Source organism: Nansenia antarctica (assembly GCF_963989245.1).
Source record: "Nansenia antarctica genome assembly, chromosome: 7".
In the NCBI taxonomy this organism is placed as follows: Eukaryota; Metazoa; Chordata; class Actinopteri; order Argentiniformes; family Microstomatidae; genus Nansenia; species Nansenia antarctica.
In genome coordinates, this window is record NC_137677.1 from 47,352,196 (window position 1) to 47,376,759 (window position 24,564).

Consider the following 24,564-nt stretch of genomic DNA (forward strand, 5'->3'; position numbering starts at 1 on the left):
ACGTGGTCAAAACGCCTCTCTGGCACCACAAACGGTGCCAAAGGGGCTTTGGTATGGCGGTGCACCTTAGCGCGCTGACATGCCACACACGAGCCAGCCCAGGTTCTAACGTCCCTCCGGAGGCCAGGCCAAACAAACTTAATCCCCACCAATTTAGCCGAGGCTTTCACCCCCGGGTGGGAAAGGCCGTGGATGGTGTTGAAAACCCTGCGCCGCCAGGCAGCCGGCACCATAGGACGTGGTTGGCCGGTGGAGACGTCGCAGAGGAGAGTGGCTTTGGCCGCGTCGAACACCACGTCCTCCAGCTGCAGTGCAGTAGGAGCGACCCGGTAGGCCTGAATGTCAGAGTCTGCGGCTTGGTCCGCCGCCATGGCGGCATAGTCGAGTCCTAAGTGAACAGACCCGACGACCGCCCGTGAGAGGCAGTCGGCGACGAAGTTGTCCTTGCCCGCCAAGTGCTGGATGTCCGTGGTGAACTCGGAGATCGCCGAGAGCTGACGCTGCTGACGCCCAGACCATGGCTCCGAGGTCTTGGCCATGGAGAATGTCAGTGGCTTGTGGTCCACGAAGGCGGTGAACTGGCGGCCCTCTAACAGGAATCTAAAGTGTCTGGTGGCCAGGAAAAGACCCAGCAGTTCCCTGTCAAAGGTGCTGTACTTGCGCTCGTTGTCGCGGAGCTGTTTGCTGAAGAAGGCCAGCGGCTGCCAAGCCCCGTTCACCCACTGCTCGCACACCGCCCCCACTGCATAGTCAGAGGCGTCCGTCGTGAGGGCGACCGGGGCTGTGGGAGACGGGTGCGCCAGTAGAGCAGCGTTAGCCAGCGCGTTCTTAGCAGCCCCGAAAGCCTTGTCCATCTCCGGGGACCAGTCCAACACGTCCTTGGGCCCTTTTCCCCGCAGGGTCTCGTACAAGGGACGCATGAGGTGGGCGGCATGGGGAATAAAACGGTTGTAAAAATTCACCATGCCCAGGAACTCTTGTAGAGACTGTATCGTGCGGGGACGGGGGAAACTGGTGATGGCCTCCACTCTGGCGGGAAGAGGGGCGGCTCCCTGCGGAGCGACATGGTGTCCGAGGAAGGTGATGGATGACTGCCCGAACTGGCACTTGGCTGGGTTTACAATGAGGCCGTGGGCCCTGAGCCGCTCAAACAACTGCCGGAGATGTGTCATGTGCTCCTCCATGGACGCGCTGGCCACCAGAATGTCATCCAGGTAAACAAACATGAATGGCATGTCTCGGAGCACAGAGTCTATCAGGCGCTGAAACGTCTGCGCCAAAAGGCATTCGCAGAAACTCGAAAAGTCCAAAGGGTGTGATGACAGCCGTCTTTGGCACATCCTGCGGATGGACCGGCACCTGGTGGTACCCGCGCACCAGGTCCACCTTGGAAAAAATTACGGCCCCCGCCAGGTGGGCAGAGAAGTCCTGTATGTGTGGAACAGGGTACCGGTCGGGGGTTGTGGCGTTATTCAGGCGACGGAAATCGCCGCAGGGGCGCCAACCCCCGTCGGCCTTAGTCACCATATGTAGGGGGGAAGCCCACGGGCTCTTTGAGCGGCGCACGATGCCGAGTCGCTCCATGGTCGAAAACTCCCCTCTGGCGATTGCAAGCTTGGCCGCGTCGAGGCGTCGGGCCCGGGCATAGACTGGGGGGCCCACGGTGGTGATATGGTGCTCTACGCCGTGCTTAGCCACCTCCGCTGAGAACGTGGGTGTAGTGAGGTCAGGGAAACCGGCGAGCAGGCGTTGATATGGATCCCCGGTGGCCAGCGTGTTTGCCAGGCAAAGCGCTCCCGCCCCCCCCAGCGTACAGGGGTACGAAGCAAAAGAGAGGGCATCGATCAGGCGACAGTTCTTAATATCCACCAGCAGGTTAAAAGCACAGAGGAAGTCCGCGCCCAGAAGTGGCGTGGATACAGCAGCCATAACAAAGTCCCAGCCGAAACGGCGCCCGCCAAAACACACTTCCACATACCTGATGCCAAATGTTCGTATGGGTGTGCCATTAGCGGCGTCCATCTGGGGGCCGTGTCCGCCGGCCATGGTGTCCACTGCCTGCGCTGGCAGGATGCTGCGTTGAGCGCCTGAGTCGACCAGCAACCGCCGGCCAGATAAGGAGTCGGCGACGAACAACAGCTTGCAGTCACGGCCGGCGCCCATAGCCGCTAATGAGCGCCGGCCCTGGCGTTTCCCTGTACCCTGAAACTGCATGGCTTGCGACACTGCTTGGCCTTGGACCCAAACCTTGCATGGTAGTAACAGAGCCCGTCGTCGGCTTGGCGGCGGGCCGTCACCGCGGCCGCGGTGTCTGTATAGTCCTCCAGGGGTGGAGGTGGGGTCAAGTGGTCTGGGTGGGGCAGCAGCGCATGGATAAACTGCTGCCGGTTAGCGAGGTACACCCTGTCGGCCTCCGCAGCCAGAGAACGATAATCCTTGGTGGAGGAGAGGGGGGAACTGGCCAGTGCTGTGCGTACAGGCGCCGGGAGCTGCCGCAGGAAAATGTGTGTAAACAAGAACGAGGGATCAGCTGATCCCAGCACAGACAACATTCTCTCCATCAACTCCGACGGTTTGCCGTCGCCGAGGCCATTGAGTGACAGCAGGCGGTCTGCTTTCTCTAATTCTGACAGCTCATAAAGTTTCAGCAGGAATGTCTTCAATGCACCGTACATGCCGACAGCCGGTGGATCCTCTAACAGCATCATCGCGCCGTTGTCGAGGCATCTAACGCAGACACCACATGGAAATATTTAGTCCCATCCTGCGTTATCCCTCTCAGCCGGAATTGGGCTTCTATGTGGTGAAACCACGGCCGTGGGTTCTGCTGCCAAAAGTCGGGCAGCTTGACGGTTGCAGCGTATATGTTAGCATAGTCCGGTGCGGGCGCTATGGGCAACGCGGCGGCGTTACCGGCGTTCTCGTTGACAGACATCTCGTTCGCTTTCGTCAGGGTCACCAATGTGGGAAGTGCAACAAAGAGACGACAGACGTAGGTTGGAGTCGAGGATGTTTACTTCACTCACTTCTGCTACATGCTAACATACACTCTCAGTGACAACCACAATAACTTCACCCGGAACCGGAAACCCTTGCCCCTTTAACCCCCACTCTTAAAGGTACAAACCCTTCTTGGTGAATGTCTCTTAATGTGAATCACCACACAGTGATATTTATTCATATTAAATCAGTCAGCTTCTGTATTGTCAAATGTGACATACTAGGCATTGTAAATCACTCCCTACTTTTAAAGGGATATTTCCAGCGGCGCTTAAAACTGCCCTGGTTAGACCCACCCTGAAGAAAAGTAACCTAGATCCTTCTGATCCAAAAAACTGTAGACCAATATCCAATCTCACTTTTCTAAGCAAAATTTTAGAAAAGGCAGCGTATAGACAGCTTCATGAATTCTTAGTCCTAAATAATAGGTATGACCCACTTCAGTCAGGTTTCCGATCATACCACAGCACAGAAACCGCTTTGCTTAAGGTAACTAATGACCTTAGGATAAATGCAGACTCGAAAAAACTCACGATTCTTGTACTCTTAGACTTAAGTGCAGCCTTTGATACGGTAGACCACTCCATACTTATTGAGAGACTTGAAAACTGGGTTGGCCTCTCAGGTCCGGTCTTAAACTGGTTCAGGACTTACCTGGCTGACCGAGACTACTTTGTAGCCCTTGGTGACCATAAGTCAAAAAATTATAGCACAACCTGTGGAGTTCCCCAGGGGTCCATTTTAGGACCGTTGCTTTTTAGCCTATACATGCTACCCCTCAGTTCTGTTATCAAGAAGCATAGCGTTAACTACCACAGCTATGCTGACGACACTCAGCTTTATATCTCAGTAACTCCCAACGACTACAAGATGATCGACCACCTGATAGACTGTATTGCCGATATTAATATTTGGATGACACAAAACTTTCTCCAACTCAATCAAGAAAAAACAGAGGTATTGATCATTGGCGAGAAAACTGGGAGAGAGAAATTATCTGCACACTTGAAAACACTAGCTCTTAACACTAAGTGTCAGGCCAGGAATCTCAGATCTAAATTTTGAAACTCATATTAATAACACTATTAAAACATCCTTCTACCATCTAAGAAACATCACTAAGGTACAATCATTTCTCTCCCAGGCAGACACTGAAAAATTAATGCATGCGTTTGTTACTAGTAGGCTAGATTACTGTAATGCTCTCCTGACAGGTCTCCCCAAAAAAATGATAAATAGACTACAAATGGTTCAAAATGCTGCTGCTCGTGTCCTTACTAGGACCAAACGGAGAGCGCACATCACACCTGTCTTGAGATCACTACACTGGCTCCCTGTCAGTCATAGAATAGACTTTTACTAGTCTACATCCTTTTACTAGTTTATAAATCACTTCACTGTGATGCACCCAATTACATGGTGGACATGCTCATAAGATACACACCAGCTAGACCCCTACGGTCTAGTGACACGGAACTTTTAATAGTGCCAGAGGCTAGGACAAAGAGATTTGGAGGATCAGCTTTTAGCATATATGCTCCTAGATTGTGGAACACCCTACCTGAGGGCCTGAGGTTATCTAAAACTCAGGACATTTTTAAGCGTGACCTCAAAACCTACTTATTCAATGTCGCCTTTTGATACTAAGGGAGACATTGGACATTATAGAACTAGGATCACTAGGCCATTACACCATACTCGTGTTTTGAGATTTGTGTTGACAGGAAAATGGACCCGGGTGCTGATGAGGCACTGTCAGCTCCAAATAGCACCTAGAGCAGTACTGGAACCGGTACAAGGGTGTACCAGGACCACCATCAGGTTGTATTGCTGTCATCTTTATTGTCTCTATTGTGTTGTTGCATCATAACTGTGCTTAAGTTTCTCTTTTGGCAGGACCTGTGACCATACTGGATGCAGAACGATGCAAATACAACACAAAATGTATGGACAGTGTGTACGCCGATAATATGCAAGGAATTTTTCCTGGATACATGGTGTACAGGTTTTTGCCCTTGCTTGCTTGCTTTGTGCCGGTGGTCCTGGCCTCCCCTGGGGGACCGCTGGGTACTGGTAAGCAAACTGGCTAGTAGTCGCTCTATTGGTAGAGGGCTGCAAGGGAATTTTTCCTGGCTACATAGTATACAGGTTTTTTACTTTTGCCTGCTCGCGGCTCTGTCAGTATTGATTGATTGATTGACTGATTGACTGAACATTTTCATTGTGTGAAGCGCATTGAGTTGCATCTTGTAAGAAATGCGCTATACAAATAAAATTTGATTTGATTTGATTTGAAATGTCTTAAAATGGCATTTACTCAAGTCAATTTGCATTGTTTCTATTGCATTGTTTCTATTGTATCACCAAAAGGACTGACCACTTACGTAGTCTCAGAGACTTGCTTTAAACTTCTAATAAATGGTATATTGGTCTGTCTATTAACATAATTGACAATTCAGAATAAACTCTTTATACTGCAAATGTGTTTTTATATTTCATACAGAAACAACAGTATAATCAATACATAACCATAATACAATACAAGTTGAACACCTCTATCCAGAAGAGTAGTTTACACAGACGTATACTGTAAATATATAGATATAGATATAGATATATAGATAGATATAGATAAATATATAAAAGACATAACAAAAAAAAACGATGATTCTCAAAGATTACAATCAAAGACAGAACATCCGGTTAGTTGTGAAAGAAAGTAATACTACAGAATGTTATGTTATTTCATTGAGGGAAAACCCATGGTCCCAAAATAATGCCCTTTATCACTCTATATAATAATATAATATATATTAATATATAACAATAATAATAATAATATATAATATACACTACTCCTCTCCTCGATCTCACTCTTTTGTGAGTAACATGTTGAGCATCACAGTGTGGAGGTGAGCACTGGCGTTGAGGAGGCTTGAGAAGCTCTGGAAGATCTCCAAGTCTTCTTGATCGTTATCTGTGACAAGATCGTTGACAGTTAGAAATCTGCATATGTCTACTTATTTTAACTGTTTTTCTATTAATGTGTTCCCAAATAATATGCCCTTAACTTTAAGATTATTTTAGTGCTACAAAGCTTGAAGGAATCTGGACCCTGATCTGATACGATAGTCTAAGTGCCTATAACAACTCACGAGCCGCCATAATCTCGTACATCTCCATGGCAACCTCTGAGAACATGTTTTCCACGGCCTGGATGTAGGACCACTTGTCAGCAAAGGTGGAGAACACCTCACACACCTGCTGCACCATCTTGACGGACCAGTTCATGGAGTACCCGTCCTTCTCACACACCTGAGAGGGGTAACCAGAAATGTCAGTAGCTCAGGCCGGTTCAGGCAGTACCTTCCGTTAAGTGGGCACAAAATGGGGGAAATGTGTCTCTTAGGTTAAAAGATACCGGAACCCTAGAGCAGATAATAAAGTTATTTAGCAGCAGTGACTGACCAGTGTGAGGTACACAATGAGTCGTGAGCTCTCAAACAGGCGTCCATTGAGGGCCTTGCTGGCCAGCACGCTGTAGCACATGCTGTTCCCACAGGAACAACAGACGAGCCACATTCTCCATGTGCCATGCCTGGGGAAGGACTGGAGGCCAACAGAACCAGCACAAAATAAAACAACTGTCATTCATACACACAGCATTCACACTTTACATTAACATTTTTGACATTTAGCAGACGCCTTTATCCAAAGCGACTTACAAGCGCAGTACATTTATCGCAGCCCGGTACACACATAAAGATAATCTGGCCGATTTTGGCCCAATTTCCCCCCTTCCGACCAAGGACAGCAAACGCCCGATTATCGGATGGCTCTAAAGATTATCCTACAAGATTATCCTGTGGTGTGAGGTGTGTTAAGAGTCAATTTCTCCCGACAATCTGCTCGGAAAATGGTCGGGGCCGACGATCGTAAATATTAGACGTGTTCAATATTTACGATCAAAAGTCTTCTTGTCTGTGGTCAAAACTGACAACTCCCAAGTCCGATTGTGACGTGGAATGGAATGTAGCCAATCAAGAAGCCAGCTGACTGACGCGTCTTCTTCTTTTCGTTCTTCTGCACTTTATTTTCCCTGTAGCACATGGCTGCCTCTACAGGTCAGTCAGGGTACTACTACCCTGTTCACGCGAGACTCCAGACTGTCGGAGGACAGATCTTTATGCATGTGGTTGTATATTGGAGCACACCACACACAATACGATCAAGACTGTTCAATCCATGATTTTTTATCTTCATGTGTGGGGTCCTTCTCAGATAATCAGAAAATCCTTATTATATAAGCCTTATTACACATATTATGTGTACCAGGCTTAAGGTAAGTGAATCATCTATACATCAGTCATCATCGCACCATTTGCTTAGTGAAATCTATAATCCTATGGTAATGGTACATACTGTACGTGTGGACTGACCAGACATACAGTATATACAGTATACAGACAAGAGTGTAAAAGGTTTGTCTACCATTCCTGGGTGTGTAAAATATAATCATTCAAAGTTGCCAAGTCCTCTGGGCTACTGCAGTTACCTATGAGCTCCTCCAGGATGGCCATTATGGTGTCGGTGGTCCAATCTTTGGCTTCCCGGTCACTGTGTAGCAGGATGAGAGCCTTGGCCAGGTCGGATTGGGCCACCCCAGCACGCAGCTGCTCCTGCCAGCCTAGCGAACATGGAAAGAACATTCCCTTACACTACACATACACTTTGCCTTGCAACTCTGGCCAACCAAAAAACAAGCATTTCATTTGTTATTATTAACATTAGAATTTCACCATGTACGGTAATTACTAACAAGTGATTTATATACTGTACAAAATTGCAACCAGTTTTTTTAAGGTAGAAACCGAGAAGGCCCATGTTGTCCCTCTCACCGTCTGGTAGCAGTGGTCCGTAGAGGATGAACAGCAGCCGGGCTTGGCTGACAATGGGCCAGGGTTTCAGGATGCGGGTCAGCCAGAACAGAGTGTCCTTGCTGTTCTTCCAGGGGTCCAACAGAACCTGTCTGCAGAACAGACGGATCTGTTGCTCCAACAGCTGACATGAACCTGAAGGAGAAAAAAGACATACGGATCACTCACGTCTCTCACACTCTTTCAATTAGCCTTTTTGTTTGTTTCTCTCTCTCTCTCCCTCTCTCTCTCTCTCTCTCTCTCTCTCTCTCTCTCTCTCTCTCTCTCTCTCTCTCTCTCTCTCTCTCTCTCTCTCTCTCTCTCTATAGGGACAGACACTCACCTGGCTTTCCTGTGACCACTGACATGATTTTCTGGGGTAGATTTGTGAAGTCGCACAGGAAGTTGAAAACTCTGGGCCACTCCAGCTCATCCCAGCCGGCTATCAATGTCTGTCAGTCAAACATTAACCATCTCAATACAGGATTCAGCCTTTGATATTAAATTGTCTGATGTTCTTTGTAACTAGGCTCTCACCTGTAGAAACGCTCCATAGCTGGAGAAGCCTTGGCATTGCACTGATTTAATGCACTCTTCCATCATGAAGCAAGGAACCTGAGTGGGAGGTAACAACTGTGTTAGTCTAAGTAAGGTTAACTAGAAAATAACAATCTATTCAATGTTGTCAACTGTTTGGTTTGTTTAGAAATGTGAGAATGTTTGTAGAGCACACACAGCTAAACATTGCCTCATCTGTCCTCCCTCACCTCTCTGTCTTACCTGTGAAAACTTGCTATATATGAACGTTAGCCTATCCTTTGTTGGCAGCAAGAGGGTACATCTCTTGAACAATAAACCTGAAACGATGAGCAAAAACCACAAGAATGTAACATAGTGACTATATTTGCCAACCAGGACCACTTGCTTTCCTCATCGGACCCCCTATGAAAGGAGATAGAAATAATACTTTGGTCTATCTACCTGATAAAGAATTACAGCAGAAATAATGTGGCTCTGAATATTAGTTTATTATAAACATGTGTGTTCTTGGCCAACCAACTAAGTAAAATAAAGGTAAATTAATCAAATAAAGCTGTTGAGGAGCCTCTCACCCAGCGATGTGTAGTGTTCTAGTGAGGACACCTCGGTGGAGTGATGACACCCCTGTACGATGTTATTCTTCCTCCAGGTCTGAGTGGAGACATAGCCCATGATGTGGCGACTGATGGCCTTGGACACCATGCTCAACACACTGATCTGCAACACTTTACCACAACAAACAATGAGGCAGGGAGAAACATCTCATTAATTCAGATGCACGTCATTGGAGCTAAACATATTTAAGACCATCATGCAATTACTCAAAGTATTATTGATTAATTAATTAATTAGTACCCTGCCCATGGTAACGGCTTCAATCAGAATAGTTCAGCCTCATAGATATGTCTGATCTAAATAATCATAATTCACCCATCCTGAAAAATGTCCAAAGCAAACAGAACCCACCAGAGAGTCTGTCCAGGATCATGTCAAAGACCTCGGGGGCCAGCCGCTCAAAGAAACAGTCGCTGGCCCGAACCTGACGACTCTGACTGCGGGTGGTCATGGTCCTGACAGGATACGGCCGGCGTCTGCGGTGATACTTGTGGGTCAGGGTCACCGTGAATTTCCTTGTCACTTTCGCCAAAATAACTGGAATACTGTCAAGCCTTTATTGTCCCACAAATGATCTAGAAGCGAAAGGAAATAGCTAGTTAGTTAAACTTGGTGGTTAGCCACAAACTGTTAAGTTGCTGGCTAGGATAGCTGCATGAACTTACCCAGCTGAGGAGAATGGCACTTGTCAATAAACCTTTGAAATTGTTGCCTTACTTAGCTTTAAATGCTCCTTCACATGCTGTTATGTGTTCAGGTAAATATTGACACCACTGACATGAGACAATATAATATATATACTATAATATATCTAAACTAAAGTCACAAACAGTTTGACCTCAGCCAGCGAGCCGCTATTGAGCTTGTGTGCTGCACGCTTCCTGCTCCCTCGCGAGGACACTCGCTGAACAACAAGGGGTGCGTTCGTAAATACGCTCTGGAAATCTGATCAGCACTCATGGAATGCCTGTTGTCCAATCAAATTACTTGGTCCGTTTATGACGTTGAACCCAGTGTGCGTTCCGGCGCTCTCAGAGAAAACTTACGAACGCACCCAAGGAGCGCTACCGCGAAATACGATCAGCTCGCGCCGCATCATCTCGCGGCAAAAGTAAACATTACTCATAATAATAATATTATTGTATAAATATAAAGACTCTTTATTTGCTGTTTTCGTCATTTCGTCAACTTCTGACAATAGTTTAATGTAAATGAATGCTGTAGCATTAAGGTGAGAGAGTGTGACTTGTATGAAATAATAATATAGATGTTGATCTATTGTATATCTAGGCAATATTAGACTACTATCGATCGATATGTAGGTTTACAGCCTAATTTACCCAGGCTATCCATCTGTCTTCAGGAGATATTCATTGTTAACATTTGTGATCGGCTAATTGATTTACCCCACAGCCGCAGCTGAAAAATTGTCTAATTAGGCTGCTAGATCAACATAAACATGTTTTAGTCCTTGTACTGGCCCTGCACAGCAGCACACAAGCTCTCCCGTTAATCATAGGATTACACTGTTTCCACTAAGGCTATTAACTCCTCAGCATTAAAATGGAGTCTCCCACTGGCCCTATAGGCTAATCCTCTCAGAGACACGCATGTGGCTGTGACTGCCCTGGTGGCTACACTACATGTTCACCAAGTACTGAGAGCTAGATAGGGAATACAAGTAGTTTTATGTGCCAGGCTTCCAGACTCACAAGACATAGGCCTACATTTAAGGGAACTAATGCCTATAGTGACACAAAAGGTTAACTGTAGGCCAATGCTCGACCAGGTGAAACCTGCAGACCTGGACAACCTCGTAGGATCTCCCAGACAGCAGGTAGGCGATATTTCACTTTTTTCTGTCTAGGTATATAGGCCTATGTATTTTTAGAAATCTGTGTTGTTGTTGTTGTTGTTGTTGTTGTTGTTGTTGTTAATGAAAATAGTCTCCTTGAAATAGTTCTTAGGAAGGAAAAATCATTTCCCTGATGGCCCTGCTTATTGATGTCATGATGTTATTGTTATATATTGTTATTATTATTATTATTATTATTATTATTATTATTATTATTATTATTATTATATATTATTATTTGTTGTTGACAGATTCCCATTGTGAGTGTTGAGGAGGAGCATCAGTCAGTCTGATGAGTCTCTTGCCACAGCCAGAGCCCTTTCCCCCTGGGCAGGATCTATGTTTACATCCGCCCTGTTGGAGCCATACCACCCCCACATTAAACTGACAGCCACAGGACAGGACTAAGAGTGACACGGCTGATGATGTCTACTGGTGGGTCGTCACCTCCCTGACAGGACCAGAACACACACACACACACACACCACACACACACACACACACACACACACACACACACCACACACACACACACACACACACATACACACACACACACACACACACACACACACACACACCTCATTCAGCTATTGAGCAGAGAAAGAGAGATAGAGCTGGTCTGGCTGCTAGCAACAATGACCAACATGTCCGTTATAGAGGCTTTATAAGTGCTCTAATAACGTCTTATAAACATTGTATAAAAGTTGTGTAAACACTTGATGAGTGAGACTGCCTTGGACACAGAGGCTGCTACCCACTGTCCTGGAGTAACAGTGGACAGTTCCAGACGAGGATTATGCATGTGAGGTAAGGTGTTTGATACTTTAGGTGTGATTGAGTGGGTCTAAAATTAACTGTTGTGTGTTTTGCGTATTGCAATCTGTTGCAAATATCTGTCTCAACGTTGAGTTGGTGTAAATTAACAACTTGTGTGAGTTGTTTACGTTGTCAGATTTTGTTTCAAGGCAGGGATGCATTATACATTAGTTCATTATAGACCCTGACATTCCTCCTTTTATAACTGCCATGCATGGCTTATTATAGTTGAGGTGTACATAAACAACTTGTGTTTAGCAGAAAATAAATACTTTACATCGATTTCAAAGCAGCTGTTTCTCTATTGTCTGTTTGTCACCTCCCTCACACAGTCAATCATTAAGCACAATGAAGTTTCTGTTTCTAGTGTTCTACTACAGCGCTGCCAGGGTACACTGACCATCAGTCTTTGTTCTGTTTAGATAGACAGACATACGGTACTGTAGAACAGATCTGCGTTGGAACCGTGTAATAATAATGTCCATGAATACAGTCCCTATTCTGTTGTAAGGATTGAACATTTGAAAAAAATTGATGGAAAGTTAAGTGACACAACATATTATGTTATATTAGGTTCATTTTTTCCTGGTGAATCCTTTGTGGTGAATACAAAGCATGAGGTTTCAGTCTGAGGAGTTCTATTTCTATGTTGATCAGCAGTGTCTGAAGCCTGTGGGCTGCCTGTCTATCACTGTGCTGTACGGTGTGTGTGTTTGTGTATGTTTTTGTGTGTGTGTGTGTGTGTCCTCATTGGCTACTATGTCACAAAGTAGACACCTCGATCCAACCCAACTCACTGACACTACCACAACAGGACGTGATCTGTCATGACAGAAACACCCACACAGGAATGAAGCGTCCACACTGCTCCTCCTCATTGTCTTACACAAACAACTTAACTGTGACATTTAGTATTACCAGAATGTGATGTAATCACAATACTGGGCTATAGCAGAATGTTTATCGTGTACAATATCTGTTACTCTGTCTGTCTGTACTTTTTACAGCCCAGCAAAGTTAATTTCTTCAATAAGTGAATAAGTTATATAAACCAAACAGAGTGAAAGTCAATGCTTAACTACCCTTGGGTGTCAAACACCCTTTGCTGAGATAGGGAGGAATAGGATAACCTAATTACTGTACGGAGTAAACCTGTGAACTTTCTTTTTACGCATCAGGGGCACCTTTGGTCAACTTAAATGAAAGAATTTAGGAAGAACTTAAAGAAGATACCAGCAATATGTTACATAATTGTGTGTGTGTGTGTGTGTGTGTGTGTGTGTGTGTGTGTGTGTGTGTGTGTGTGTGTGTGTGTGATAGAGGTAGACAACAGAGTGTTAATTCTGCAAACTGGAATGTTTCTACTACTACAAAATACATAAGTTAAGTGAAATATTATCTGTAGGAAAGGTCCAATGAACCAAACTAAAAACAGTAAGATGATGATACGAGGACAGTCGTTTTCAAACCCATACGGGTCTGTTTCATGCTCTCTCATTAAGCTGCTTTTAATGGAAATACAAAGGGCATTTTAGAGTCATGAAACTGGTTTCTCATTTTGAAGTCAGCAGTTTGTAACATTAAACTCAAGCTGTGTGTTTCTGTGAATGTTTAATTTTCTCTCCTCTCCACAGGAACAGTGGGGCAGTAACAATGAGAGTATGATTGCCCAGAGGAGAACGTTAAACAGGTGAAGCTGAACAGAGCTCTTATTAGTCACACACTCATTCAGCAGCCTGCCGAAGAGCCTCAGAGACAGTCAGAGAGACCTCAGCCATAGCCACAAAGCCACAGAGACAACCAACCACTGAAGAATGGATTCAACACCGTGACTGACTCTGGAGTCTGGCCTGTACAACTAGGAATCCAAACTAAAGAGGAGGATTATGTTCTTTTATTTGTGGTTACCTTGTTGTGTTGTTCTGTGTGTAGTTGGGTGTGTGACCCTATGAGTGGTTCTGTGTGCAGCTTTGTTTGTTTTCATTTCAGGGTTTAGTTCTTTGTGTAGTTTTCCTTCTGTGTGGAGTTGTGTGACTTTGTGTGTAGTTGTCCTGTCGAATGTGCCAAAGATGGCCAGCATGGCTGTTCAGCTCCTGGGGTTTTTCCTGGGCCTGCTGGGCTTTGTGGGTACTGTAGTCGCTACAATACTCCCCCACTGGCGTGGCACGGCCTACGTTGGCTCCAACATCATCACTGCCACCTCCTATATGAAGGGCCTGTGGATGGAGTGTGTGTGGCACAGCACGGGCATCTACCAGTGTGAGCTCCACCGCTCTCTTCTGGCACTGCCACCAGACCTGCAGGTAGGGATGGTGGATGGATGGATGGATAGATGGATGGATTGGGTGTGTGGATGGGTGGGTGGGTGGATGGATGGGTGGATGGATGGATGGGTGGGTGGGTGAGTGGGTGGGTGGATGGATGGATGGATGGAAGGATGGATGGGTGGGTGGGTGGGTGGATGGATGGGTGAGTGGACGGATGGGTGGATGGATTGATGGTGGATTGGTGGATGGGTGGGTGGATGGATGGATGGATTGGGTGGGTGGGTGGGTGGATGGATGGATGGATGGGTGAGTGGACGGATGGGTGGAGGGATTGATGGTGGATTGGTGGATGGGTGGGTGGATGGATGGATGGATGGGTCCGGTGGGCGGGTGGTTGGGTGGACGGATGGATAGATGGATGGATGGATGGATGGATGGGTCGGTGGGTTCGGTGGGTGGGTGGATGCATGGATGCAGTAAATGGGCATACCATTTGGGCCCAGAGGATAACATAGACAGAATTATGTAACACCACATAGAGTAGGGCTCTGGGGGGTCATTTATAAAACGTGCGTAGGACAGGCGTAAAAAGGCTGCGTACGTATGAAAGCCAATATGTTTATGCACACCAATATTCTGATTTATAACAATAGCTTTTTCCCTTTATAAATCACAATCAACTCTACATTTTCCGCACGTGAGCGAGCATCTTGTCCCACCCTTTTAACGCCCATAGTTGCCTATAAATGGTCAGTGAAACACCCCTAATCCATACTGAATGCATGATGAAAATGAAGGCAAATCCCAACAGAAAGGCTAAAAAAAGTTGCAGTTGCACATTTCTCCAGTTTATGTGCGTACACATGGATCAGAGTGTGCATGGGGACGGCACATTTTCACGCCAAGTTAGTTTTTTTATAAATCCCAAATTGTTTGTAAATGACTGCTGCAATTTAAGACTCCCACATTGTGATACATATTCCATACCTCCCTTTAGGCTGCAAGGTCACTCATGGTGCTGTCCTGCCTCACCTCCACCCTGGCTGCCCTGGTCTCCGCCGTGGGGATGAAGTGTACCCGCTTTGCCCGCAACTCGCCCACCAAACACATCCTGGCACTCAGTGGCGGGGTCTGCTTCATCTGTGCAGGCCTGCTCTGCCTCGTCACTGTCTCCTGGACCACCAACGACGTCATCCTGGACTTCTACAACCCTATTCTCCCCATTGGGATGAAGTATGAGATCGGACTGGCCGTCTACGTGGGGTTTGTGTCTGCATGCTTGAGCCTGATGGGGGGACTGGTGTTGTGTTGGAACTGTGGGGGGGCATCCAGGAACCCCCTCCCTCTTCCTCAACAGCACCAGCGCTATCGCCCTCCTCCTCTTCCTGTACTGAGTGCCATAGGCACCCCTGCACCCCCCTACCAACCCCCTGCAGCTCTTAAGGGCAATCACACCCCCTCACGTACCTCAGCATCCAGCAGCGGCTACAGACTCAATGACTATGTCTGAGTTGAAAAGAAGGTAGTACACTTATGACAACAAAGAATACAGCCTCAATGACTTTGTTTGTGTAAGGAGGAGGATACAAACATTATAGCTACTACTGAGCAAGGAAGATTACACAAAACCAATGACTTTGAATGAGGAAAAGAGTAATATCGACTTCCAGTAATGGCTATGTTTGAGTTGAGGAACTTCAACACAGTCAGAATTGAAGTAGTACTCTACTGTGCTTTACAGTATTGTCCAGGCTTTTACCACCCCAAACTTTTTTCAATTCCATAATAATTCCATAATATGTACTGCCTGTGAGCTACTTCTCAACATTTATTGTGATCAAATGAGCCCAGAGAAGCACTTATTCACTAATAGTATAGAGTGTGGAATGTTAATGTGTGTTTCGGTATGATCCAACAGAGGAAACAAGTTATCCTTACTGATTGTAGGTTAAGGCCTGATTGGTTTGGATTTTGCCTTAAATCTTTACTTTAACAGCCATTATAATAAATGCCTCTATAACAATGACAGCATGTATGACAATGAGAAATGTTTATTTGTTCCAAGTGTTATTGCCCCATAGATTGACAAAAACAAATCAATTTTTTTTAAGTGTATTCCAATTCACGCAGTAAATTGTAATTTTGAACTTCTGAACACTGGTCTGACCCCATCACTGTACCCTAGACATGACCGTGGCCTCAACGGGAGGTCCTCTATATTTTTAGGCACTGTTTGTCTGATGCAGGCTACTGTCTTACTGCACGCTGCATTCTGTAAATACAATTTAATTTATATATGTATTCATGTGTACATTTGTACAGCTATTTGAAAATATAAAGTAAAAAATTACAAAGTCTGATTCCAATTTGTAGGCTACTATTCTCTTCGGTTGTGTGACTGAAGCAGTGTACTATTCTCTTCGCTTGTGTGACTGAAGCAGTGTGACTGAAGTATCACAATTTTCTGCACCTGATTGATTTATTCAAAATCATATACATAATTTGTTGATGATGATCCATCATAGCTGTTTTTGTATGTAACTATGTATGTTTAGTACATTGTATAGGGCAGGTCAAAAGCCACAAGACCTTGTCAACATCACAGGCAATGTTCTCCCTGTCCAAGCAGCGGGGAAAGTATCGTCTGGCATGACGAATCCAGCCCTGATATACCCTGATATATATCAACACAGGAGAGTTCACCTTTGGTCCTTTTATTGCTAAAGCTATGATTGCTAATTCAAATGCAATAGGTGTTTGGTGTTTGCCCATATGAGGAGTGTGATTGTGTGAAATGTGGTTTGAGTTTAGCATTCTGAAGTAGTGTTTTCCATGTGAACACAAGATATTTTATCAAGGAAGAGTGTGCCAAATGTAGAGAATTGTGTTTAGTGTGTTGTTAACTGTGTGGTTTAGAGCTGCAAAATGAGTGATCAGCAAGAAATGTGTTTGTCATTGTGAATAATTGGTGTGAGATAAAATACACCAGTTTCAGGTTTTGGTCATTGTGTTTGAGGTTCCAATGTTAGTGTTAAAGCGATAGAGAAAAACTGTAAAGCGATAGAGAAAAACTGTAAGTATGGAGATTTACCCAACGCTATCAAACTCTTAAAATGACCACAAGGTGGCGACAGCAGCCTATGAACGGTGCGCGTTCAGCTCTATGAGGTCCTGATTAGGCGGCAAGGTAGATAGACGTGAACTAGTTTGCTTGTGTTGTACAATTTCGTTATTTCATATATTTTCAACATAGGCTATTCTTATTATTTGCAAGATGTGGTTTTATGGCCTAAGAAGTCAGTTGTGAATTGCTTTGTATCTACGCCTAAACTGTGTCCAGATAGACTGCATAAGCCTAAACATTGGCAATGCAATCCATAAATTAAGTCATACCAGTAGGCATGAGTCATATGAGGTACGCATACATTGATGTGAATGGACGCTTAGAAATTGATATATATAGGCCTAAAGCCATGTTGGCTATGCTTGTCCAGATAAACTGCAGTCCTATTTAGGCTACGCATAAATATCAATTTAAAATGTAGGCCTATTGATTCTTAAAGCTTTTAGAATGTCGCAGACCGTTTTTTTTTCGTTTTTTCCTACACTTTTCAAGCAGTCAATTTCCTTTATTCACTGTGAATTACTGTCGGCGACCTCCTATCTCTGGATTAATTACCTCCGTTAACACGTTGCACCGGACTACGGACCTGTTTATGTGTTGTTTATTTATTCTGAAGCCATCCAATTAGACTGTTGCTCTCTCTGGCAGCCTGTCATCTGCATGGGCAGTAAATTACACAAACTGTCGCTGTCGCAGGTAGGGCCTACAGTACATCAGCTGTAGCATTGCCAGTTTATTAAATTGGTCTAAATTTAGAAACGAAAGAAATAATAAAAATGAAGAAATAAAATAAAATAAATAATCTGGGAGTTGTTGTATCATAGATTGCATAGAGAAAGTAGAAAAACATCAATTTGACGACAAGACATCCTCACAGGGCAGGCCCACATCCTCACTAACGGACTGATGTCTGCAGACCTCAGCACCATGGATAGAGACTGGAGTCGTCAGCTTTGACGCGCTCAGATGGATTTTCTCAATGCATAACAAAGTGGCCTTTTTTAGGTGTAGACGGATTTTATTGTTTTGAGAACACGGAGAAAGTAACTGATTATAGCCTAATATAGCCTATTATAGATTAGGCACTGCAAGATATGTGTTATGCTCATAATGAAATTCAGTGGCCATTCGTGAAACCTCGTGGTTTCAATATGGTCACTCACACGCGTTTGCAGGAAACCTGTAGGTGAACGCAATAGGCGCCAGTAGGGTCATCAATCAACTCTAACCTGGCGAGTTCCGGGCTCCTTTCATATCCAATGTTTCATTGGAAAGCTCTCCCAGGGGTGTGCGTCACGCCATTCTCAATTATCGGCTATTTCTGTCCTCTCCAAGAAGACTTTTAGGGACGCTTCTCGTCTGCACAAACTGACATCCCTATTCATAAAGCAAGCCCACCACTCCCATTCATATGTTCTGACGCCCTTCTCTCTCAGCCCTCTGACGCCACTTTCTCTCTCAGCCCCCGGTCGTCTGACGAACATTGGTCTCTTAAACTACGCAGGGGAATTACGCATGGGTTGTGAGGATTACCTTGTGTTCTAACATTTTCCTACAAAGACCGTATACCATTAATCTCTGGAAAATCGTCTGGAACCACCGCCCGACGTCCATTTCAGAGTCAGACCCATCTCCAAAGGTAGGACTACACAGTATGTTTGGATAGGCGCCACTGCACTACTCTCATTCTCCAAACAAGTACCTTTTTGTTTGCATCGGTTTTTGTAACCAATGCAAACAAATTGTGTTGCAGTAATTGTGTTGACTTTAAATATTGTGTTATAGTGAAATGAGTTGAGATGACTGGACAATATTTCATTCATGTTTGAAGCAAAGTCGATTTTATAGTGCATAGGCTACTCGCTCCTGAAAAATATGTGTCAGCATGAATTAGAGCTGAAAAGTGCAGCTTTGATTTTGGTAATGCAGCATGAGAGACTATCTATTGGGGTTATGCGTGGGTTAGCATGAGATCTCTCCTTTACACTCTGAAGGTGCGCGCTCACTGGTCAAAGTGAAGCGCATTTTACGCACAACAACGACATCGGTAAAAGTAACAATAGGCTAAAGATGTACAGAATAAAAACATTTTTATTTTTATTTTTAAATGAAACACCTTTTTATATCATAAACCATTGTTTCTCGTATAATGTTGTTGGTCTATTATGTCTGCCAATGTGTTAAATTGTTTAGGCACGATGAAAGAGAGACAGAGAGAGCGCGCGGCGCGCGTAGCCCACCTTTCGTTTATCTTCCACAAATGTCCATGTCCCGTGTATTTTCAAATGCAAAAACATGATGATTGATCAATGAAGCGCAGGCTTTACATTACAACTTTTCTCCATGTGAACATAATAATGTTTTGTTGTTTTTTCTTCGACCACTTAGCCATGAGTGTGTGTTCTCCACCTCTCTCTCGTTTAGGGCTCAATGAGATTCCGGTCCTCGTTCAGAACCTGATCTCGGGAGTGGAAGATGGCCGTCCACGCGGAGGGGATCGTGGCGATAGTGATCTTCTACCTGCTGATTCTCTGCGTGGGGATATGGGCTGCGTGGAAAAACAAAAACTCGGGTGTCTCGGAAGGTACAGACCGGAGTGAGACGATCATGGTTGGTGGGAGGGACATCGGATTATTTGTTGGCGGATTCACAATGACCGGTGAGTTGTGAGTGACCCATTAACACTGGAGACCCAGCGAGAGAGACTTCATAGATCATATAATATGTGATATGGTAAATATAGCCTAAGTGTAATTTAGTTCCGTTTGCACATGAAACAACGACAATCGAATTACCGGACACTTTGTTGCGCCAGAGTCGCGCGCTCCAACAGTTTTACGCACGGAATTGCTGATAAAGAACCCGGGCGAAAATCTGAACTATTTCAATAGAAGCTGTTTCTATACAAGGCACGTGCATTTTAAATGTAGCCTACCTAATATCATTACCCTGTTTTTCTTGAGTACAACATTTTTTTGTTGACGCAAGACTTAACACACCCAAAGCATTTCCTAACCAATGTCTTTGATGCTGTTTTAATAAAAGGCCCCGAAGGGAGAGTCGTTTTAATAAGGGAAATCCATAAATTATTTATTTCCAGCAAGTTCAAGAAATGCTCATGAAAATAAGGTATCTCGAACTCTTTTATATTATCTCTACACATTCATAAGCATTGAATGAACGTGACATTAGCAGCTTTCCACCGTTATTTAGCTCGGCCTATACAATAGACCTGTCAATGTAATTTATATAGGCTACATTTCCTCAAAATCAATCTTTATTGGGGTTAATCAAAACAATGATGACGCTTTCTGTTTATGCAGACATGGAAAAACACATCCAATGAAACCCTTAAAGAATTGAAAAAAGTGTTTCGAGTTTGTGTGAAGAATTGTTTTGTTCGTTAACTTGATCTTCCCCCATCTTTCTTAGCCACTTGGGTAGGCGGCGGCTACATCAACGGGACGGCAGAGTATGTGTACCTGCCAGACTTCGGCCTGGCATGGGCGCAAGCTCCCTTCGGCTATGCTCTAAGCCTGGTAGTAGGTAAGAGCATATCCCTGCTATTTGAAACAATACGCAGTGACTTATAATTATCCTGCTTCAGTAAACTGGTTAATTGGCAGAGCGCTAGGCCTACTCTCACAAAATTCTGAGTTCCGAGATTTGGAAGGTACCGGTCATTACTATGATCCGGACACGACCATGAGTTTTTATTTTATTTTTTTATATTAACCAAAAGTGCTTGATATGTCTGTCTTGCAGGTGGCCTGTTTTTCGCCAAGCCCATGCGCTCCAGAGGATACGTCACCATGCTCGACCCCTTCCAGCAGATCTACGGGAAGCGCATGGGGGGCTTGCTCTTCATTCCCGCGCTTATGGGAGAGATCTTCTGGTCCGCCGCCATCTTGTCAGCCCTGGGTACAGTCGGGGTCTAGGGCTATTGGGGATACATTTCACATCAACCCCATCAGTTGAAAAGATTCATTGATTGGCCTTTTTATTTTATGATTCCTTGAAATGATAGGCTATTTCCTGAATTTAGGAAGTAAAATGTTTTTCTCTCTACTCAAGACACACATAGACACACATGGCTAAAACATTTATTTATTTATTAGAGGGGCCTACAGTAGCACCAGTAGGCCCATCTACAGTAGGCCTACATTCCTCAGTTATTACTTATATACTAACCCTACAATAGGTTAGTATGTGACAGGGTCTGGTGAAAAAGTCCCCAACTAGGACATGGTCATTTTTCTTCTTCTTTTTTGGTCATTTGCACGACTTGAGAACTGCCGACATGCGGACCTTTTCACCAGACCGTATCACTATGTTGTGTTATTAATCTGTACATTCAACATGACCTAGCTGTTCTAGTTGAGGATGTGTTTTTGCCCTCTGTTTGGTTTTAACAGGGGCTACTCTGAGTGTCATTATTGACATTGGCATCAACGTGTCAGTGGTGATCTCAGCTCTAATTGCAATATTCTACACCCTGGTGGGAGGGCTGTACTCTGTGGCATACACAGACGTGGTCCAGCTCTTCTGTATCTTCCTCGGTCTGGTGAGTCACACACTCCCCATAGAGCCACCCTGTATGGAAACGTACAAGTGCCGTCTCTGCTAAATAGTCAGCCGGGCACCAAGACAATAGGTCTTGCATGATTTCTTAAGGACACACACATACCAGGCAGGTTATCCCTTTATTGGTTTGGTTCAAAGCCTCTAAATACACATTGAATATCCCTCTCTCTGTGTGTCTCTCTCTCTCTCTCTCTCTCTCTCTCTCTCTCTCTCTCTCTCTCTCTCTCTCTCTCTGTCAGTGGGTCAGTGTGCCTTTCGCCCTATCAAACCCTGCAGTGTCTGACATCAGTATAACAGCCAAAGAGATGATCTATCAGTCTCCCTGGCTAGGGAAGATTGACTCAGCAGACACCTGGATGTGGATCGACAATTTCTGTCTTCTGGTAAATTACCATTTTATATACCTAATACCCAGTCAGTAACACATGTAGTAAACTGCAGCTAGCCTGCAGTCCTAGAACAGTTAATGCCATTGCAACATCTTGTAGTAGTCCTGTGATGATGTTTCATAAATGAAAGACTATCTTATCAAGTATTACAAAATCCTGCAAAATGTGTTGCAGTTAAGACTCCATGTGATATGCTGTCATAGTCTCTGTAAACCTGAGGTTAGGTTTATTTGTCAATTGTGATTGGTATCTGTATGTATTTACTATGGTGTTTTTGTTTCTAGATGTTGGGGGGGATTCCCTGGCAGGTGTATTTTCAACGGGTTCTTTCTGCCTCTTCAGCTACCTACGCCCAGGTCCTCTCCTTCCTGGCCGCCTTCGGCTGCCTCGTCATGGCTGTTCCCTCGGTCCTTATTGGAGCTATAGGGGCCTCCACAGGTAATCACACACACACACACACACACACACACACACACACACACACACGTGCCCAGTTAAAATATCAAAGAATCCACCCGTACATACATTTATCAATGGGAAGATTGATCAAAAGACACATCATTCACTATTAGCTTGTTTACATGTAGCTCACCTCAGATGTATAAAACAGACAGGATTGAGTGGGATAAACAACAGCAGGCGGTCGCTGTCACGCAGAGTGGAGGAGATTCATTAGATGATGAGAAGTCTGAATATTACATCTGAAGGAGGACTAATTAACATGGTTGATCTGAAATCACCATTAATCAACAGCTGCTGCTGAGCAGGGAGGGGGAAGAGGGAACATACATACTGTACATAAACATGTAAAAAATGAGACAGAGTGATGATTTACTCATGTGCTGAGGCTGTTTTTCTCCTGCTGAAAGGCATGTTGTTGTCCTGAGATTAAATGATCATTTTCAGAGTTGTATCTTGCCTTTAATCAGGAGGCCAAATCAAATTGCATCTACCTTAACATAGCAACATCTCTTTTATATAAGTATACAAGTACAAGTTAAATAGTACCCAGAAGCACGGACAATGTAGATACATTAATATCACAGCTCATGTTTGATTGAATATTGTATTGACCAACTATTGAGCAACTCTCTGTCTGTTGCTCTCCCAGACTGGAACCAGACATCATACGGGCCAATTCCTCCCAAGGAGAGGGATCAGTCAGATATGATCCTTCCCATTGTACTTCAGCACCTGTGCCCCTCCTACATCTCCTTTTTTGGTCTGGGGGCGGTGTCTGCTGCTGTGATGTCATCAGCTGACTCGTCCATCCTCTCGGCCAGTTCAATGTTCGCCCGGAACATCTACCAACTTGCATTCAGACAGTCGGTGAGTGTGCACGCACGCATGCACGTGTGCACGCACGTGCGCACACACACACACACACACACACACACACACACACACACACACACACACACACACACATAAACTTACCCCTTGTAATATTTACCAGCTAGCTTCAAGACAGTCGGTGAGTACATCAATCAGTCTATCAGCCAATCAATCAATAAATCCTTCATCACACCTGTATGTATGCTGGTCTTTGAGCATGTACAAATACACACTACCCTGTCCAGCCTGTTGTGGGATAGATGAAGCCTTATAGAATTGCATCATAATTGATTCTATCCACTGTTCTAAAGTGTGAGAGATAATCTCTCAAAGTGATACAGCTATTTGTGTGTTATATAATCAAATAAAACGAATCAACTACAAATGTAATATCTAAACCAGTAAATTTAGCCTCCTCTAATCTGGCCTGTCTTGTATGACCCCCCCCCCCTCCACCCAGGCATCGGACCGTGAGATTGTGTGGGTGATGCGGATCACCATCTTCGTGTTCGGAGCTCTCGCCACAGCAATGGCATTGCTAACAGGAACGGTGTACGGCCTGTGGTACCTCAGCTCTGACCTCGTTTACGTCATCATCTTCCCCCAGCTGCTCAGCGTGCTCTTCATTAAGGGAACCAACACGTATGGGTCAGTAGCAGGATATGTGTTTGGTCTGCTGCTGCGTATAGGGGGAGGGGAGCCGTACCTCCACCTACCCCCCTTCCTGTACTACCCTGGCTGGGTGAGGCAGGAGAAGGTGCACCATCTCACTGGGGATGTGGAGTATTTCATCCAACAGAGGTTCCCCTTCAAGACGGTTTCCATGTTAGCGTCGTTTCTGGGTAACGTAGCGTTCTCCTATCTGACCAAGTACCTGTTTGAGAGCGGGACGCTGTCTCACAAGTATGACTTCTTGGACGCGGTGGTGTCCAAGCACAGCAAGGAGATCATGGATAAGACCACGCTGGTCAGTAATAACGACAACATCATCCTGTCTGAGATAACCCCGGTCAAACCACGACTCAGAACCTCGCTGGCCGGGACGTTCACGAACACAGAGGCACTTAGTGATGACGGAGAGTCCAGCCCTGAATCGTTAAACAATGAACATGAGTAGTGA

General features: G+C 45.0%; 2 protein-coding genes and 1 pseudogene across 3 annotated transcripts; 2 read left to right on the plus strand and 1 right to left on the minus strand.

The window, feature by feature from the left end:
• Positions 1–5,870: 5,870 nt before the first annotated feature.
• Positions 5,871–9,522, minus strand: LOC308162683 (F-box only protein 47-like; annotated as a pseudogene). The gene is made up of 10 exons: positions 9,423–9,522; positions 9,029–9,181; positions 8,697–8,773; positions 8,454–8,531; positions 8,260–8,368; positions 7,899–8,072; positions 7,556–7,687; positions 6,469–6,609; positions 6,156–6,315; positions 5,871–5,977 (listed from the first exon to the last, which is right to left on the minus strand). The product of its transcript is annotated as an F-box only protein 47-like (transcript).
• Positions 9,523–13,814: 4,292 nt separating this feature from the next.
• LOC308163074 (claudin-14-like) lies at positions 13,815–15,522 on the plus strand (the record flags this gene model as incomplete). The annotated part of the gene is made up of 2 exons (XM_080537256.1): positions 13,815–14,048; positions 15,010–15,522. The coding sequence occupies 2 exons, from the start codon at positions 13,815–13,817 to the stop codon at positions 15,520–15,522; spliced, it is 747 nt and encodes a 248-aa protein (XP_080393382.1).
• A 4,089-nt stretch (positions 15,523–19,611) lies between these two features.
• Positions 19,612–24,561, plus strand: LOC308162177 (high-affinity choline transporter 1-like; the record flags this gene model as incomplete). The annotated part of the gene is made up of 8 exons (XM_080536302.1): positions 19,612–19,795; positions 20,569–20,682; positions 20,902–21,057; positions 21,552–21,700; positions 21,960–22,103; positions 22,394–22,547; positions 23,221–23,438; positions 23,905–24,561. The coding sequence occupies 8 exons, from the start codon at positions 19,612–19,614 to the stop codon at positions 24,559–24,561; spliced, it is 1,776 nt and encodes a 591-aa protein (XP_080392428.1).
• Positions 24,562–24,564: the final 3 nt, after the last annotated feature.